Source organism: Hordeum vulgare, chromosome 4H (assembly GCF_904849725.1).
Source record: "Hordeum vulgare subsp. vulgare chromosome 4H, MorexV3_pseudomolecules_assembly, whole genome shotgun sequence".
Taxonomy (NCBI): Eukaryota; Viridiplantae; Streptophyta; class Magnoliopsida; order Poales; family Poaceae; genus Hordeum; species Hordeum vulgare.
In genome coordinates, this window is record NC_058521.1 from 589,376,416 (window position 1) to 589,393,927 (window position 17,512).

Genomic DNA, 17,512 nt, shown 5'->3' on the forward strand with positions numbered 1-17,512 from the left:
GCCAACCTTATCCTTCCCAAGAGAATAGATATCATCAATAATGATTGGGTTGGATAAGTTACTGTTCTCTTCTGGTCCCGATCCATCCTCTACTTTTGCGCATTCAACATGAGCTTGTACCTCTACTATTTCTTGTTCTCCCTAACTGAAAAAATGCCATGTCAATGTGGAGGACATTCTTGTGTTGGCGGCGTCACGAGAGGCCCTTTCCTTCTCCCACTTGTTTCACATCGTTGTCGGTTAACCTTTGGAATGGTGGCTCTTCCATTCTTAACTACAACATCTTATTATTATTCTTACAACCCAATTGATTAGTGGGAGCTTGAATCATAATTTCTCTGCTTGTCGGCCTTGAGATCCCGTTAGTGTCCGTTAGTGCTCGTGCTTGTCCGCGCCCGAATGAGCTGCGGTGAGTGACAGACGTCCATCGGCGGCATCAGCGTGGGCAGAAAGCTCTTCGGAATGCCCAAATGGTCGTTGAATCCTCCTCTGTCAAATCATGGTCCGATGGTGCAATTCTTGTCGATGGCAGGATGAATATGGTGTGGAGGTGACGGGCACGGCGGGTGGGGGACAGCTCCTCGTCGATATCTGCATCTGGTCCCTGGGACATCGTTGATTCCCTCTGTCGCTGCCTCGGTCGCTGGTCCCTCCGGGCGATGTTCTTCAACTTGTGTGATTTCATCAAGGACACGGCACCGATTGAGGAGGCGGACGCAGCTTCGGTTGCGATGATCGGGGAAGGGCTAGACGACATCTCGGGCGACAGATCGGCACCAACGACAAGGATTGGGTGCAAGGGTGACGAACGACAAGGGCTTGTACACTAGAAAGGGTTGAGGGAGGCAGGAGGAGAGGGAAAGGTTTGGTGGATTTGATGTAATTTGTGGTGGGGTAGGACTGTCGCGTTCAACATGGTGGACGCGCATGGTCACGCCCGAGCCTCCCCATATACGCCCTACATTTGGGCTGGATATGAGGGGTGTCGTTTAGCCTGGGTGTTTGAGGCACCCATCTGGGTCTGGCTTTTTTGACCGGTCACTGACTGGGACGTCCGTTCGGGCATTTGAGGGGGGGGGGTTGGGGTGCCCAATTATAGATGCTCTTATCATATTGCTTCAAAGCACATGGTCCACCATCGAGATGCAGATCCCTAAAAACCTCATGTTCTCTCAGTCCTCTCCCATCATCGGCAGGCAAAGCTTGCCATGCACCCTACTGCGAGGTATGACAACTGTATTGCAAGGGGATGGGTGTTGCTATAGGCGAGCCACTGCGGTCGGCTCCGGGCTACATGTCGGCTCCAGGTCATGTAAGGCAATGTTCGACGCTGCAACGGGACCACACGACGTTTCGCATATACTTGAAGTGGCATGACAGTTGCTGCAATGGTGGGAGAGCTTGCGGTTTGCAATATGACCCCTGTTGTAAAGGCGAGGGTGATGTGCACTATGCAACACCATTGATGTTTCTGTAGCAACGTCGGTCGACGTGGATGTTACACATCGACGACAACAATACCAGTAATGTTATGGTGGTGATGATCCTAGTGCAACCTTGGCTATGATATCATGGATAGGACCTCAACACCATTGTTGTTGCACGGCGGCGGATGCAACACCGCTCTAGGCCCGCATGAATGCGGAGCTCACCACTTCGGCTGGGAAGGCAAGGGATCACTCTGTGCGTTCAGTTTATTTGGTTTACATGGTTTGGTTTATACGGTTTGTACGGTATGAATACTTCGATAAATATGATATAAGATATGGTTCGGTTTCGGTATATACCAAATTATTTTGGTATGGTTTCGGTATATACCATAAAAACCAAAGTTGACGTGAATTCAAAAATGACATATAATAATTTACAAATTTATGACTCAAAACATATACCTTTTTATACAAAGAGTACATAGCTATGTGCAAGTGTATATTCATGCATGGTTTCTATGGTTATGGATGTATTTAGTATTTATTTATTGAAGAAAAATATGACTACGTTTCAAGAAAAATGGATGTGCTTGATAGGAAATCTGGCTTGTGTAGAAAAAAGAGTACTTATATGGTTGTTCGCCTCAAGATATATAAATATATATTTTCATTTCGGTTTTTGGTATATACCATAAAAACCAAGTCCAAAACGATATGAAAATTTCATGCCATACCGAAACCATAAACCATAAAAAACATTAAATTGGTACGGTTTGGTTCATTTTTGGTATGTTTTTCGGTTCGGTTTGAAAATGCACAGTGAGGGCGAGGAAGATGGTTGTGTGTGGGGGGGGGGATGTTTGAAAACAGTGAGGGCGAGGAAGGGTTCGGTTTGAAAATGCACGGTGACTAAAAACTTATATAGAATCAACACGGGGATGTTTGAAAACAGTGAGGGCGAGGAAGGGTTCGGTTTGAAAATGCACAGTGACTAAAAACTTATATAGAACCGTGTTGGATGACAAAACACATCTCGACTACGCGGCCCAAACTGATGGAGAAGTTTTGAGGTCCGCATTAAAGATGCCGTGATAACCCTTTTCCGAAGTCTAGGTTTTTTTAAATAGTTTCGATTGCTTACTACATGTGGTATGCGTTTTTTTTTTCAAAGTCGACTTAATAACTAGATTAATGGGCGGGTCTGATACCCTGGAGCATGTGGCGATGGAACTTAACCGTACCTTAGAGCGTGCATGACACGACCGATGTGTGGTATGTCCTAGGCTAGCTGGGTCACGGCGATCCATGGATACCGCGGGAAGCATCAAACAACCACCAATGGAAGCACGTACGTCACTCCATAGCTGCGAGGTGTATATAGGTGATGTGGTGATCGATGTCCACATGGGACCTCCAATTTTTGGCCTTCCATAATCTGCCCGCTGTCGCAGTTAACACGAGTAACTTTAAAAAAAAGGGGGGGAGGGGGGGTTGACACGAGTAATTTTGTGCACTCGTCTCTTGGATAAACATGTGGCATATGCGTTTAAGAACTCTAGAAGTTTTCCATAAGATTCTCGACATTACCTTCATTTGTTTCATTTGTAACATGTCTAAGAAAACTAGATCCTTCTAGTGTCATGATTGCTAATCATATGATGGCACGCTACTAAAAGAACTCCATAGTTTCTTGTGTCTGTTTTTACAAGTTTTATTTACTAGTAGTTCAGCCAACAAGTTGGGCTATTCTTTAAAAAGGAAAAAGTTGATGCCGGTGTTTCACCAGGTAATCAGTTTTAACTTCTCGTCTATGTGAAATATGAATAGCTGAACACCAAGCTAAAAGTTTGTTCCTCCTCCACAAAATTTGTGTTATGCTACTCCTAAAAAGCTTAAAAAACAAAAGAAAACCTAGATTAAATGGGAAATTTATTATGATTAAAACCACAAGGAAACTATTATACTAAAGCACACGTAAAAATACAGATATATTAATATTAAACTTAACTGTAAAAATAAAGTATAAATATAATGACAATGAAATATAAGATTACACATATCATGTTTCTAGAAAAAAATAGTAACATTGTAACACTCATAATTTCTCTGAATTCTCTTTCTGCTTCTCTTGAATGATTTGGGTACCTGACCCTCCAAGTGCATAGAACTCTGCTATGACCTCAATAGGTATATTCTTTGTTTCCGGAACCTTTAGACAGACGAAAATAAAAGCCAACACACAAACAATAGCATAAACTCCGAAAACACCCGCCAGACCTATATACCTCAACAATACAGGGAGGGTATATGTCACAATGATGTCACAAATCCAAAAGATTAGGCTACATATGGCCAAGCAAATAGCACGAACTTTGTTGGGGAAAATCTCTGAGCAGAATATATTTGGTATTGGACCAAAACCCATGACAAATATGCAGAAATATATTCCAACACTCATTGTTGAGAGTAGTGCATGTAGTTCAGCACTCAGATTCACAATGTTGACGGTTACCAAAACAACAAGGGAGACTACCAAGATGGGTATTGTCACAAGTAGTATCCGTCTGCATTAAGCAATGAAAAGATATTATTACTCTGTTGTTTTATTTTGTAAGTACTAAATTTGGGCATAAAATCTAAACTTTTAACAATAATTATAAAGAAATATGATACCTTCTTCCTGTGCGATCCATAAGCCACATGGCGATGCAAATAAAAGGAAGCATCAATAAAGTTGTAAGAGCGCTCATAAGAATGGACACTGAAGAAGAGCTAATGCCAAACTTGGAGAGAAGAACCCCTACACCTGCTTGCTCAAGTATTTGAGGGGTGTAATAAAGAATGCCATTGATTCCAGCAAACTGCAAAAAATATTGAAAAAAATCATATTCAATTTAGGTTGAACAAAATAAATAAAAGAAAACTTTGTTTTTGTACTTTAATAACTGTGTGCTCGGCGAGTTAGCACAATAAAATGTGTACGTACTTTCTTTGACCAAATGTTTCTTTACTTAGTATATACTCCCTCCGTCCCAAAATAAGTGTTGTTGATCTAGTATAAAATTTGTACTAACTTAGTACAAAACACTTATTTTGGGACGGAGGGAGTATATCATATATATGAGTATTAGTTAGGAGTTGTATAAATCCCACAGTGCAAGTCAAAGTATATATATACTCTCGCTAGAAATAGGAAAACAAAATCATGGTCAGAACAAACTAACTAAAATATATAATGTGATATTTAAAATCCACAATAATTATGTTTGAAAATAGGCTTATAACTATTATTTCTCACTTCTAAAAAACATACCTGTTGAAGTACTTGTATTCCAACACCCACAACCAGCGCACGTTTTACACCAGGTTCTAATAGATCCTTCCATGTTGTACTTCTATAATCTTGATTAGGTGAATGAATACCAATATTGTGTCCAGACTTGTGAAAAACAGATTTGTTGACCAAAGCAGTTGCTTGAATGAAATTCCCATCTATTTGAGCATCCAATAGATTTTCAGAACTTGGCACACCTCCTTCATGTAAATATACTCGTTCCATGCCACCTTCCATTTGCCCATTTGGACGATATCCTGATGACATTTTCCAAGCCAATTGCCATCCTCCACCAATGTGGCCGCTTTTGCGACATACCACCAAATCATTTATATTCGTAGGTTTTGGTTGAATAAGATAATCATGCTCACCATCATAGAGATCATCGATGTTCTGTTCTAGCTCGTGTTCTTTGGTCTCTTCCTGATTCTCTTCGTCCGCTTCAATTGGACCTTGTTGTTCCAATTCATTGAATATGCCGTGGGCCACCTGTTTTTTGAAAATGTTAGTGTATTTAACGAAAGTGTTGGATTGAAGGCGAAACAACTAGAAACTTTTGAATTACCGAGAAGCACTAAGTATCCAAATCATTTGTAAAATAATATAGCAGTATAAATATTTTATTACATGATGCCTTATGACCCAATTTATTCTTAAAAGAAGATCATAAAGTAACTAAAATAATATGGCTGAGCATGTATGTACACATGTATTGGAAAATCCAAACCACGGAAGTAAAAGATAAAGTTCTAATGCTAACTAGATGAAGTATTGGAAGTTTTTAAATTATTCCATTACCTCAGGGAGCCCGTGCATACTCCCAATAATGTTGACAAGCGGGTCATAGAACGATGCTCCACGACTTATAGGACGACCAATACCACTTTCTTCTGTGTTTGTTCTCTTCAGTGGATAGGCAACACAATGCAAATCTTCTGGAAGTCCATATAATTTTATTATTTCATCATTGCCAATCAATTTTTCCCTTAACATGTTTTCGTTAGTGCTAATTAGGTACTCCTCCATAGACGGAGTGTCACCAACTTTTGTGCCCTCCAAAAGACTTGCCATTTCACCTATAATAAAAGCCATATATAACATTCAAAGCTAACTAAAAAGTCAAAATTATATTATAAAGAGAGCAGAAACATGACTTGATTCAAAGCTAAGATATACCTGAGACATCTTCCTTTTTTCGTAGTTTTTGTAAAACCTTCTTTGCTTCATCCACCCTTCCTTGGCTCACAAGCCAACTCGGAGTCTCGGGTAGGTAGAAGATAATCAACATCGAGTATATTAGTGACGGTATCAATTGTATCCCAAGCATGATCCGCCAACTGACCTTTGGCAGCATGGACATCCAAAACACCATGCAGTAAGATAAGAACATACCAACGGAACCACTTAGCTGGGGAAATGTGCTTAATTTTCCTCTCATATCAGAAGGCGCGGTCTCAACTATATATAATGGCACAAGTGTGACTGCCAAGCCAATACTAAATCCTTGAATAAGTCTCGCGGATAGAAGCATATACACATGTTGGGACCAAAATATGACCAATAGTGCACTAACAAAGGACAATACCGCCGAGGTAAGTAGCATCATCCACCTACCAAATTTATCAGATAGCATTCCAGAAAGTGTCGTGATTATCGTTGCCCCAAAAAGTGCCATGGCCATAATACACCCCTCAATCATTGGCATGCTATCTAGTTTAAATTCCTCCTTTATGTAAAACATAGCACCTGGTGATCATACAAAAGTTCATAAGCAATTAGTGCAATTTTATAACTTTGACCACCTCCCAGAGAAAAAAACAAACTAGAAAAGGCACAATGATACACTATATTACAATAAATTGGAGTGTTAGTATGTAAGCATATATGAGCCATGCATAACAATATAAAGAAGCCATCAAGTCATCAACTATATCAAGGAAGCACTGGTGGTAAACCACATAGAATGTTCATACTACATGTGTGTTTGGGGGTTAAAAATATATTTGTAGATCCTACCAACTACAAGTTAACTTGGCATTGTAAATTGGAATTGCCTTGCTAAATGTTCTTGGGTCCAAGATGATGCCTCACGCATGCACTATTTTTTTTCTTTTGCGAGCCATTCATGTAAGAGATTTTTTGTATGTAATTTGCGGTAGTTTAGGAATTAATTGTTCAAAATAAATTTGAGTTGGCGTTAATTTGTTATTAACCTCAACAAAGACTAGGCTTCCGATATGTGTGAATATGGACTGTATATATAGATGCATATGTTTTCTTGTGCCAATTTGATGTCAAAATGGTTATGAATAAATTCAAACAATTTACAGGTTATAGTCGGTATACACAATGGTTAAAAGAATGAAAGAATAGATTCGTAGGGGAAAAAACTATGAAGAAATGGAGTTTCTTCACCTGCAATACTCGCATTATCCCAGCCTTGGAGCAGGTTGCCGATGGATGCCATGAACGCGACGAGTACCGCACGATCAACGGTCATCCAGTCACGCAACTTCTTACACGCTGCACAGAGAGAAGAAGAAGAAGAAACCTTGAAAAGAAGTCATAGGCCATATATACACGAAGTACAATCGATCTTAAAGCTGGCCGGTCGATCGTGAAACCATGAGCAAGTCGGTTTCTTTTCAATTACCTTGCTGTAGTCCAGATCCGGGGCCGGAGGGAGCGAGCTTGGCATGAAGATTAGCCTCTGAATCTCTCACAAGAGGACATGTTAAATCTTCCATGGTGGATCCAGAGAGATACCGAATGCGCCTGCATTGAGAAGACTTGTTGATTAGGTACTGGAGAGAGAAAAGAAATCGTTCGTGCATGCAGCAGCTAGCCGCCGGCCGTTGAGTCCCTACTCATTTGGCTGAACAGAGAGTCGTCACATATATGATTTGATCTTGCATCAAAACCAGAGAGGGTAAAGCAGATTATTACTCCCACGCAGACCGAAAGCCCATAGGCTAAAACCCAGCGAAAGCAGAAGCGGATTTCGCGCAAGAAATCAGTCACGATCGATCGGGGACATGCATGCTCAATCGGCCCTACACTGATCAGATTGAACGGAGATCCGCCGGCACATACAACTCGGAGAAATCGCGCATCATCAAAGCCCAAGGGTGATGGTGAAACGGACCCAGACCCCGGACGCCAAAACCCCAGCAAAGCACAAGCAGATTCTCCAGAACATATCAAACAGCGTCAGGGGGGTTGCATTGGGGATGGGGGAGAGGAGAGGGGTAGAGTAGAGAGACGAACTGCTACTCACCTCGAGGGGCGATCGGGCTGCCGTTCCGTCCTCGATCTGGCTGCAGGATCTGGCCGCCCTTTTGCCTCCAACGAGCACGTATACTTCGCGTCTATATTCGCCCTGGGTGGTTGGTCAGTCCACGTTTTTTTCTCTCGGCTGGTGCTTCCGTTTGGAAGCTCGTTCCTCTTTCCCGTCCGATTCGTTCTCCATCGGCCATCGATTTTGTTCAGTTCCAACCACACGCAGCGACCAAACAAATTCGTGTTACCAGCACACCAAGCCGGCCCGTTCAGAAGCGGTGTGCTGCGGGCACGGTCCAGCTAGCCAGCTGAAGGGGCATTTCCTAGCCAGTTAACGTGCATTTTTTGTTAACTGACGTCTGTGGCGTTTGTAAATGGGCCGGCCAATCTAGGCGCCTGTTGACGTTTTAAAAAAAAAACTATGAACTTTTCTTAAATTTCAACGAATATTTTTTAAGGCTGATGAACTTTTCTATGATAATCGATGAACCTTTTTCTAAAATATTAAAATTCTATGGACTTGTTTAATATTGATGAACTTTTTAAAATTTTGATGAACATCTTTTTGAAAATGCATGATTTTTTATCAATGTTGATGAACTTTTTTAAGATTTATGAACTTTTTTCCAGTTCAATGAACTTTTTTAAAAAATACATGAACTTCTCTAAATTTCTATGAGCCTTTTTAAAATTTAATAAACTTTTCAAAACTTTAATGTACTTTTTCAAAATTGGATGAATTTTTTTAAAATTTAAATGAACTTTTTTAAAAATTGATGATTTATTTAAAAAATTGATGAAACTTTTTAAAGATATTAACTTTTTTTCAAATGGATGAACCTTTTTCTTTAAATCTGTAAACATTTTTTGATTTCATATTTTTATTTTCGTAATAAAAGAAAATTTGGGCGTTTTTTCTATTGGATCAACAGAAAAAAAAAAACAGATCAAAAAAACTTGGCAGCACGCTAGTGCGCCGGTCCATGCCAGCGACGCTGCACGCGCCGGATCGTTAACGGGCGCCTGCAGCGCTGCATAGGACGTCCCAGCTGAAAATCCAGCATGGAGAGCTCTTTGTGGATCCAGAGTTTGTGAGTGCAAGGATTTTAGATTCTCAAAAGAAAGTGCAAGGATTTTAAAGGCGGTGTGTCATCCAAATGAAAGTATTCTTGAAGCTTCCCTAGAAAATCACCCCTCCCAGATTTAAAGGGCTATTGTTGAGGGAAGAGATATGTTGAAACAGGGCCTAATGAAACGTATTGGCAATGGGAAAAGTACAAATATTTGGAGCTCCAATTGGATTCCGAGGACTAAAAATATAAGACCTATCGTATCTTTGACTCAAGACCCTTCTCAACTTCTGTCAAAATTAATAGATGCATCAAATGCTAGGTGGAACGCACACTAGTAGAAAAAAGGACCTTTTGTCCCGATTCGTAAGGGCCTTTTGGAACCGGGACTAAAAGGTCGTTACTAATGTCCTCGGCCTTTAGTCCCGGTTCTTACACCAACCGGGACAGATGGGCCTCCACGTGGCCGCTGTTGCCAGGCCAGGCAGGGGGCCTTTAACAAAAGGCATCCGCGCGTCAGCACCTGGATGAAACTGAGTTTTTTTTTTTTGAAAGGGGCTGGTTTAGGGGTTAATTTAGGTTGTTATATACATCAACCAAGGAGCATCCATGAGCAAGCACAAAAAGAAATAATTTTATCTTTCATCAATGAGCCTCCATGAGCATGCACAAAATTTCATCAGGCACACCACCATCGTACTTAAAAGTGCAGTAGCAGTTCAACACTATCGTACTTAAAAGGTTTACACTATAAAGATTAAAGCTCCATCAGGTTCTTAAGATCTTCACTCCTGCTTCTTCACCTTCTCCTTCATCATCCTGATGCGCTTAGAGCGGCGAAGCCCCGGGCCAGGCTGTGGGATGTATTCCTCTAACAGAATTGGCATGGCCTTGTCGCCCAGCTGTGGGATCACCATCACGAGGCCATCGTCGCTGCTACTTTTGCTGTAGCCAGAGTCGCTGCTACTTTTGCTATAGCCAGAGTCGTTGCTGCCGTGGACATAGCACATGTCGCAGTACTCGCTGCTCCTGCTCCCATTGCCTTGCCAAATGCAAAAAAGTTTTTTTTTAAATGGGTGTGAGACATAGCCTAATGGATAGGAAGAAGAGACAGAGCGTACTGGCATCGTCGTCGTCCTGGTAGCGCCTCCGACACATAGTCGTGTCGAACACCTTCACAGCGAACATGGCGTTGTCGTCGTACCTGAAGACAAGGAAGTACCCGTGCCGCAGGTCGTAGGCACGGACGAACTGCTTCCAGCCATGATCTAGGTACATGCTTCCATCGGTGTCGAACGCCACCTCCACGTCCCACAACTTGCGAAGCCCGTTGCAGGCCTGCCTCAGCTTCATGTTCTGTGGCCGATGACCGTCCAACATCTTCACAAAATTGTCCGACAGCACCTGCCTGCTGGAGGATTTCTCAAGTATAATCGTGAAGAACTTCATCTCTGAAAAGCAGCAGAAGAGACCAACTACTACCCTTTACAACATTGTCAGTACTCGCTGCTCCTGCTCCCATTGCCTTGCCGAATGCAAAAAAGTTTTTTAAAAATGGGTGTGAGACATAGCCTAATGGAGAGGAAGAAGAGACAGAACATACTGGCATCGTTGTCGTCCTGTTAGCGCCTCCGACACATAGTCGTGTCGAACACCTTCACGGTGAACATGGCGTTGCTGTCGTACCTGAAGACAAGGAAGTACCCGTGCCGCAGGTCGTAGGCACGGACGAACTGCTTCCAGCCACGATCTAGGTACATGCTTCCATCGGTGTCGAACACCACCTCCACGTCCCACAGCTTGCGAAGCCCGTTGCCGGCCTGCCTCAGCTTCATGTTCTGTGACCGATGACCGTCCAACATCTTCACAAAATTGTCCGACAGCACCTGCCTGCTGGAGGATTTCCCAAGTATAATCGTGAAGAACTCCATCTCTGAAAAGCAGCAGAAGAGACCAACTACTACCCTTTACAACATTGTCAGTACTCGCTGCTCCTGCTCCCATTGCCTTGCCGAATGCAAAAAAGTTTTTTAAAAATGGGTGTGAGACATAGCCTAATGGAGAGGAAGAAGAGACAGAACATACTGGCATCGTCGTCGTCCTGTTAGCGCCTCCGACACATAGTCGTGTCGAACACCTTCACGGTGAACGTGGCGTTGCTGTCGTACCTGAAGACAAGGAAGTACCCGTGCCGCAGGTCGTAGGCACGGACGAACTGCTCCCAGCCACGATCTAGGTACATGCTTCCATCGGTGTCGAACACCACCTCCACGTCCCACAGCTTGCGAAGCCCGTTGCCGGCCTGCCTCAGCTTCATGTTCTGTGGCCGATGGCCGTCCGACATCTTCACAAAATTGTCTGGCAGCACCTGCCTGCTGGAGGATTTCTCAAGTATAATCGTGAAGAACTCCATCTCTGAAAAGCAGCAGAAGAGACCAACTACTACCCTTTACAACATTGTCAGTACTCGCTGCTCCTGCTCCCATTGCCTTGCCGAATGCAAAAATGTTTTTTAAAAATGGGTGTGAGACATAGCCTAATGGAGAGGAAGAAGAGACAGAACATACTGGCATCGTCGTCGTCCTGTTAGCGCCTCCGACACATAGTCGTGTCGAACACCTTCACGGTGAACGTGGCGTTGCTGTCGTACCTGAAGACAAGGAAGTACCCGTGCCGCAGGTCGTAGGCACGGACGAACTGCTTCCAGCCACGATCTAGGTACATGCTTCCATCGGTGTCGAACACCACCTCCACGTCCCACAGCTTGCGAAGCCCGTTGCCGGCCTGCCTCAGCTTCATGTTCTGTGGCCGATGACCGTCCAACATATTCACAAAATTGTCCGACAGCACCTGCCTGCTGGAGGATTTCTCAAGTATAATCGTGAAGAACTCCATCTCTGAAAAGCAGCAGAAGAGACCAACTACTACCCTTTACAACATTGTCAGTACTCGCTGCTCCTGCTCCCATTGCCTTGCCGAATGCAAAAAAGTTTTTTAAAAATGGGTGTGAGACATAGCCTAATGGAGAGGAAGAAGAGACAGAACATACTGGCATCGTCGTCGTCCTGTTAGCGCCTCCGACACATAGTCGTGTCGAACACCTTCACGGTGAACGTGGCGTTGCTGTCGTACCTGAAGACAAGGAAGTACCCGTGCCGCAGGTCGTAGGCACGGACGAACTGCTTCCAGCCACGATCTAGGTACATGCTTCCATCGGTGTCGAACACCACCTCCACGTCCCACAGCTTGCGAAGCCCGTTGCCGGCCTGCCTCAGCTTCATGTTCTGTGGCCGATGGCCGTCCGACATCTTCACAAAATTGTCCGGCAGCACCTGCCTGCTGGAGGATTTCTCAAGTATAATCGTGAAGAACTCCATCTCTGAAAAGCAGCAGAAGAGACCAACTACTACCCTTTACAACATTGTCAGTACTCGCTGCTCCTGCTCCCATTGCCTTGCCGAATGCAAAAAAGTTTTTTAAAAATGGGTGTGAGACATAGCCTAATGGAGAGGAAGAAGAGACAGAACATACTGGCATCATCGTCGTCCTGTTAGCGCCTCCGACACATAGTCGTGTCGAACACCTTCACGGTGAACGTGGCGTTGCTGTCGTACCTGAAGACAAGGAAGTACCCGTGCCGCAGGTCGTAGGCACGGACGAACTGCTTCCAGCCACGATCTAGGTACATGCTTCCATCGGTGTCGAACACCACCTCCACGTCCCACAGCTTGCGAAGCCCGTTGCCGGCGTGCCTCAGCTTCATGTTCTATGGCCGATGGCCGTCCGACATCTTCACAAAATTGTCCGGCAGCACCTGCCTGCTGGAGGATTTCTCAAGTATAATCGTGAAGAACTCCATCTGTGAAAAGCAGCTGAAGAGATCAATTACTATCATTTACAACATTGTCACACAACATTTACAGCAACATGATCATCAGTATTAGGTAGGACCTAATTAAATACCCTCTTTAAGGTAAAATAGCAACATAATCGAGGTCGGAGGGGGACGCGGCTCGTCTGCAGTGCCTTCAGGCACGGCAGAACTGCAGTACGTGTACAAATCAACCGTTCATTCACTTTCCATCCCATCCAACGGACTTCTGCTACTCGTCAACAAACGACCCTGAATTAGCGAGAGCTGCTAATAAACTAGCGCCAAAATCACGTCTTTCGTCTGGCCTTCTCGCGCCAAAACTTGTTGCGTCGTGTACCAGGGTGAGGTGCTCATGGCCATGTAGAACCAAGTTCCTGCCAAGTTGTTGCTGCCGCTACCCCATCGCCCGTCGCAGCCGCCGTACCAGGGTGAAGGCACTGCAGACGAGCCGCGTCCCGCTGCATCGAATTCAACGAATCTGCGGCCGCTGCATCGTCCGTCGAGCAGCCGTTGCCGCGTTGCCCGTCGAGAAGCCGCCGCCGCGTCGAATTCAAACTGCACGTACACGTCGCGATCTAAGACGAGTTTGATCTCCATAGGTAAAAACCGAAAATCATCATCAATCCCCTAATCCATTTTTCAAAACTGATCTGATATTCTTGCTTGTACAGCCCAATGGAAAACACAAACGAGGGAGATTACCAGGCCAATGGTAGTCTGAACACGTGAGTGAGATGCAGTATAAATACTACAGTTATATTTTTAAGTTATTTATGTGTGCCCAGCATAGACTAATGAAAGTTGATTCTTGATTTTTACAGATCAAGTTGTTGGAAATATGCCCTAGAGGCAATAATAAATTAGTTATTATTATATTTCTTAGTTCATGATAATCGTTTATTATCCATGCTATATTTGTATTGATTGGAAACACAATACTTGTGTGGATACATAGACAAAACACTGTCCCTAGTAAGCCTCTAGTTGACTAGCTCGTTGATCAAAGATGGTCAAGGTTTCCTGGCCATAGGCAAGTGTTGTCACTTGATAACGGGATCACATCATTAGGAGAATCATGTGATGGACTAGACCCAAACTAATAGACGTAGCATGTTGATCGTGTCATTTTGTTGCTACTGTTTTCTGCGTGTCAAGTATTTATTCCTATGACCATGAGATCATATAACTCACTGACACCGGAGGAATGCTTTGTGTGTATCAAACGTCGCAACGTAACTGGGTGACTATAAAGATGCTCTACAGGTATCTCCGAAGGTGTTAGTTGAGTTAGTATGGATCAAGACTGGGATTTGTCACTCCGTGTGACGGAGAGGTATCTCGGGGCCCACTCGGTAATACAACATCACACACAAGCCTTGCAAGCAATGTAACTTAGTGTAAGTTGCGGGATCTTGTATTACGGAACGAGTAAAGAGACTTGCCGGTAAACGAGATTGAAATAGGTATGCGGATACTGACGATCGAATCTCGGGCAAGTAACATACCGAAGGACAAAGGGAATGACATACGGGATTATACGAATCCTTGGCACTGAGGTTCAAACGATAAGATCTTCGTAGAATATGTAGGATCCAATATGGGCATCCAGGTCCCGCTATTGGATATTGACCGAGGAGTCTCTCGGGTCATGTCTACATAGTTCTCGAACCCGCAGGGTCTGCACACTTAAGGTTCGACGTTGTTTTATGCGTATTTGAGTTATATGGTTGCTTACCGAATGTTGTTCGGAGTCCCGGATGAGATCACAGACGTCACGAGGGTTTCCGGAATGGTCCGGAAACGAAGATTGATATATAGGATGACCTCATTTGGTTACCGGAAGGTTTTCGTGCATTACCGGAAAAGTTTCGGGCTCATCGGTAGTGTACCGGGAGTGCCGGGAGGGGTGCCGGGGACCATCGGGAGGGGTGTCACGCCCCAAGGGGTCTCATGGGCTATGGGAAGAGATAAACCAGCCCCTAGTGGGCTGGAATAAGTTCCCACTAAGGCCCATAAGGTTTGAGAAGGAAAAAACACAAGGTGGAAAGAGTTTCCAAGTGGGAAGGTGGAATCCTACTCCAAGTAGGATTGGAGTAGGACTCCTCCACCTCCAATTTCGGCCAAACCTTTAGGTTTTGAGGCTGCCTCCTCCCCTCCCTCCCACCTATATATACGGAGGTTTTAGGGCTGATTTGAGACGACTTTCTCACGGCTGCCCGACCACATACCTCCATAGTTTTTCCTCTAGATCGTGTTTCTGCGGAGCTCGGGCGGAGCCCTGCTGAGACAAGATCATCACCAACCTCCGGAGCGCCGTCACGCTGCCGGAGAACTCTTCTACCTCTCCGTCTCTCTTGCTGGATCAAGAAGGCCGAGATCATCGTCGAGTTGTACGTGTGCTGAACGCGGAGGTGCCGTCCGTTCGGTACTAGATCGTGGGACTGATCGCGGGATTGTTCGCGGGGCGGATCGAGGGACGTGAGGACGTTCCACTACATCAACCGCGTTCTCTAACGCTTCTGCTGTACGATCTACGAGGGTATGTAGATCACTCATCCCCTCTCGTAGATGGACATCACCATGATAGGTCTTCGTGCGCGTAGGAAAATTTTTGTTTCCCATGCGACGTTCCCCAACACAAGTCCCATCCCAAGTTGGGTACCACAGATGGGCATGAAATTCGGCACAGTTGATGAAGCATGGACATTCTGGGTTGCTTATGGGGGCAAAGTTGGATTTGGTACTAGAAAGCGATACCTCAATCCAAGTAAGTTTGATCGGACAATCACGTCGTGTAGATTTGTTTGCCGCAAGGAAGGTCATCGAGGAAAAGACAAAAGAGATAAGCATATTAAGGAACCTCGAGCTGAGATTAGAACCGGTTGTCTAGCTCGTATAGGTCTCACAATAAATAGAGAAGAGGGAAATTATGAAGTGACTGATCTAGTTCTAGAGCACAATCACATTATGCAGTTACAAGAAACATGCCACTTTCTGCCATCACAACGAAAGATATCTGAAATTCAAGCTTTTGAGATTGAAATTGCCGACGATTCCGGTATTGGGCCAAAAGCTGCATATGAGTGTGCTAGTCGTCGAGTTGGCGGACCATCTGTTCTTGGCTATATACGCAGGGATCATAAAAACTACCTACGTACTAAGCGTCAAAGGGAACTAATGTATGGTGAAGCTGGGAGTATGTTGAAATACTTTCAGGATAAAGTCGCCCAAAACCCATCATTCCAATATGTCGTACAGCTGGACAATGAAGAACAGATCACAAATATATTTTGGGCTGATGCAAAAATGTTAATTGATTATGCTCATTTTGGTGATGTGGTTACTTTTGACACAACATTTGGAACCAACAAGGAACTTAGGCCATTTGGTGTATTCGTTGGGTTCAATCAATTCAGACAAACTGTTATATTTGGTGCCTGCCTTTTATATAGTGAAGCATATGAGGCTTTCAAATGGCTATTTGAAACTTTTCTGGTTACACATAATCAGAAGCATCCAAGAACTATATATACAGATCAAGATGTTGCGATGGGAAATGCGGTTGAGGATGTGTTTCTTATGGCACGACATGGTTTATGCAGTTTTCACATAATGCAGAATGCCATTAAACATTTATCTTCTCATAAGAAGGAGGAGGAGGAGGATGAGGCGCAGGAGGAGGTTCAAGCGGAGGGGGGTGAGGAGGACGATGAACCACATATTCTTGCAGACTTCAGTGCTTGCATGTATGAGTACCGGGACAAGGATACATTTGAGGAAGCTTTTGACACCATGCGAGGTAAAATAGAAAAACAAACTTGGCTTGATAGCATCTATAAGGTAAAAGAGAAGTGGGCTGAATGTTTTATGATGGATGCTTTCACCTTGGGAATGCGAAGCACACAACTAAGTGAGAGCCTAAATAATGACCTCAAGAACCACTTAAAAGCAGATCTTGATATTCTTCGTTTTTTCAAACATTTTGAAAGGGCCGTGCAAGTGAAACGTGATGCTGAGTTGAATTCAGAGTATGAGTCTAGGGAGCTATTACCTAGGGTCAAAATGAATATTCCCATGTTGGTCCAAGCAAGCAAGGTTTACACTCCTATCATATTTGAAAGTTTTCAAACAGAATTTGAGAGATCCATTGCATCATTCACGAAACAATTGGATGTGGGATATGAATTTGCCATAACAATCAGTTCCGAAGATGAATGCAAAGTTATTGGGGATCCTTTTGAACAAACAACTTCCTGCAGTTGTGGCCAGTTTGAGAGAATTGGTATATTGTGTGCCCATGCTATAAAAGTTCTTGATCTGATGAACATCAAGCTATTGCCTGAACATTATATTCTGAAGAGATGGACTAGAGAAGCACGTTGTGGAACTATTCAGGACAGAAGTGGGAGAAATGTTCATGACAACCCAATGTTTGATATTGATCGGCGCTACAAATCTCTCAATCGCAAGTTTATGAATTTGGCCACCCAAGTAGCTCCCTCTGAAGAATGTTGTATTCTGCTTG

The 17,512-nt window shown here is 43.9% G+C and overlaps 1 protein-coding gene across 1 annotated transcript; it reads right to left on the minus strand.

The window, feature by feature from the left end:
- Positions 1-3,525: 3,525 nt before the first annotated feature.
- Positions 3,526-7,511, minus strand: LOC123449796 (monosaccharide-sensing protein 2-like). The gene is made up of 8 exons (XM_045127128.1): positions 7,418-7,511; positions 7,180-7,287; positions 6,107-6,510; positions 5,941-6,025; positions 5,563-5,840; positions 4,744-5,253; positions 4,104-4,291; positions 3,526-3,994 (listed from the first exon to the last, which is right to left on the minus strand). Exons 1-8 carry the CDS (start codon positions 7,509-7,511, stop codon positions 3,526-3,528), a joined length of 2,136 nt encoding a protein of 711 aa, XP_044983063.1.
- Between the last annotated feature and the right edge of the window lie 10,001 nt (positions 7,512-17,512).

Bases quoted from the DNA above. Each gene is read 5' to 3' on its own strand.
- LOC123449796 (XM_045127128.1), bottom strand. From the start codon at position 7,511: ATGGAAGATTTAACATGTCCTCTTGTGAGAGATTCAGAGGCTAATCTT. The intron at 7,288-7,417 runs GTAATTGAAAAG...CTCTCTGTGCAG, and splicing joins CGGATCTGGACTACAGCAAG to CGTGTAAGAAGTTGCGTGAC. The intron at 4,292-4,743 runs GTATGTTTTTTA...TATTTTTTGCAG, and splicing joins GAATACAAGTACTTCAACAG to TTTGCTGGAATCAATGGCAT.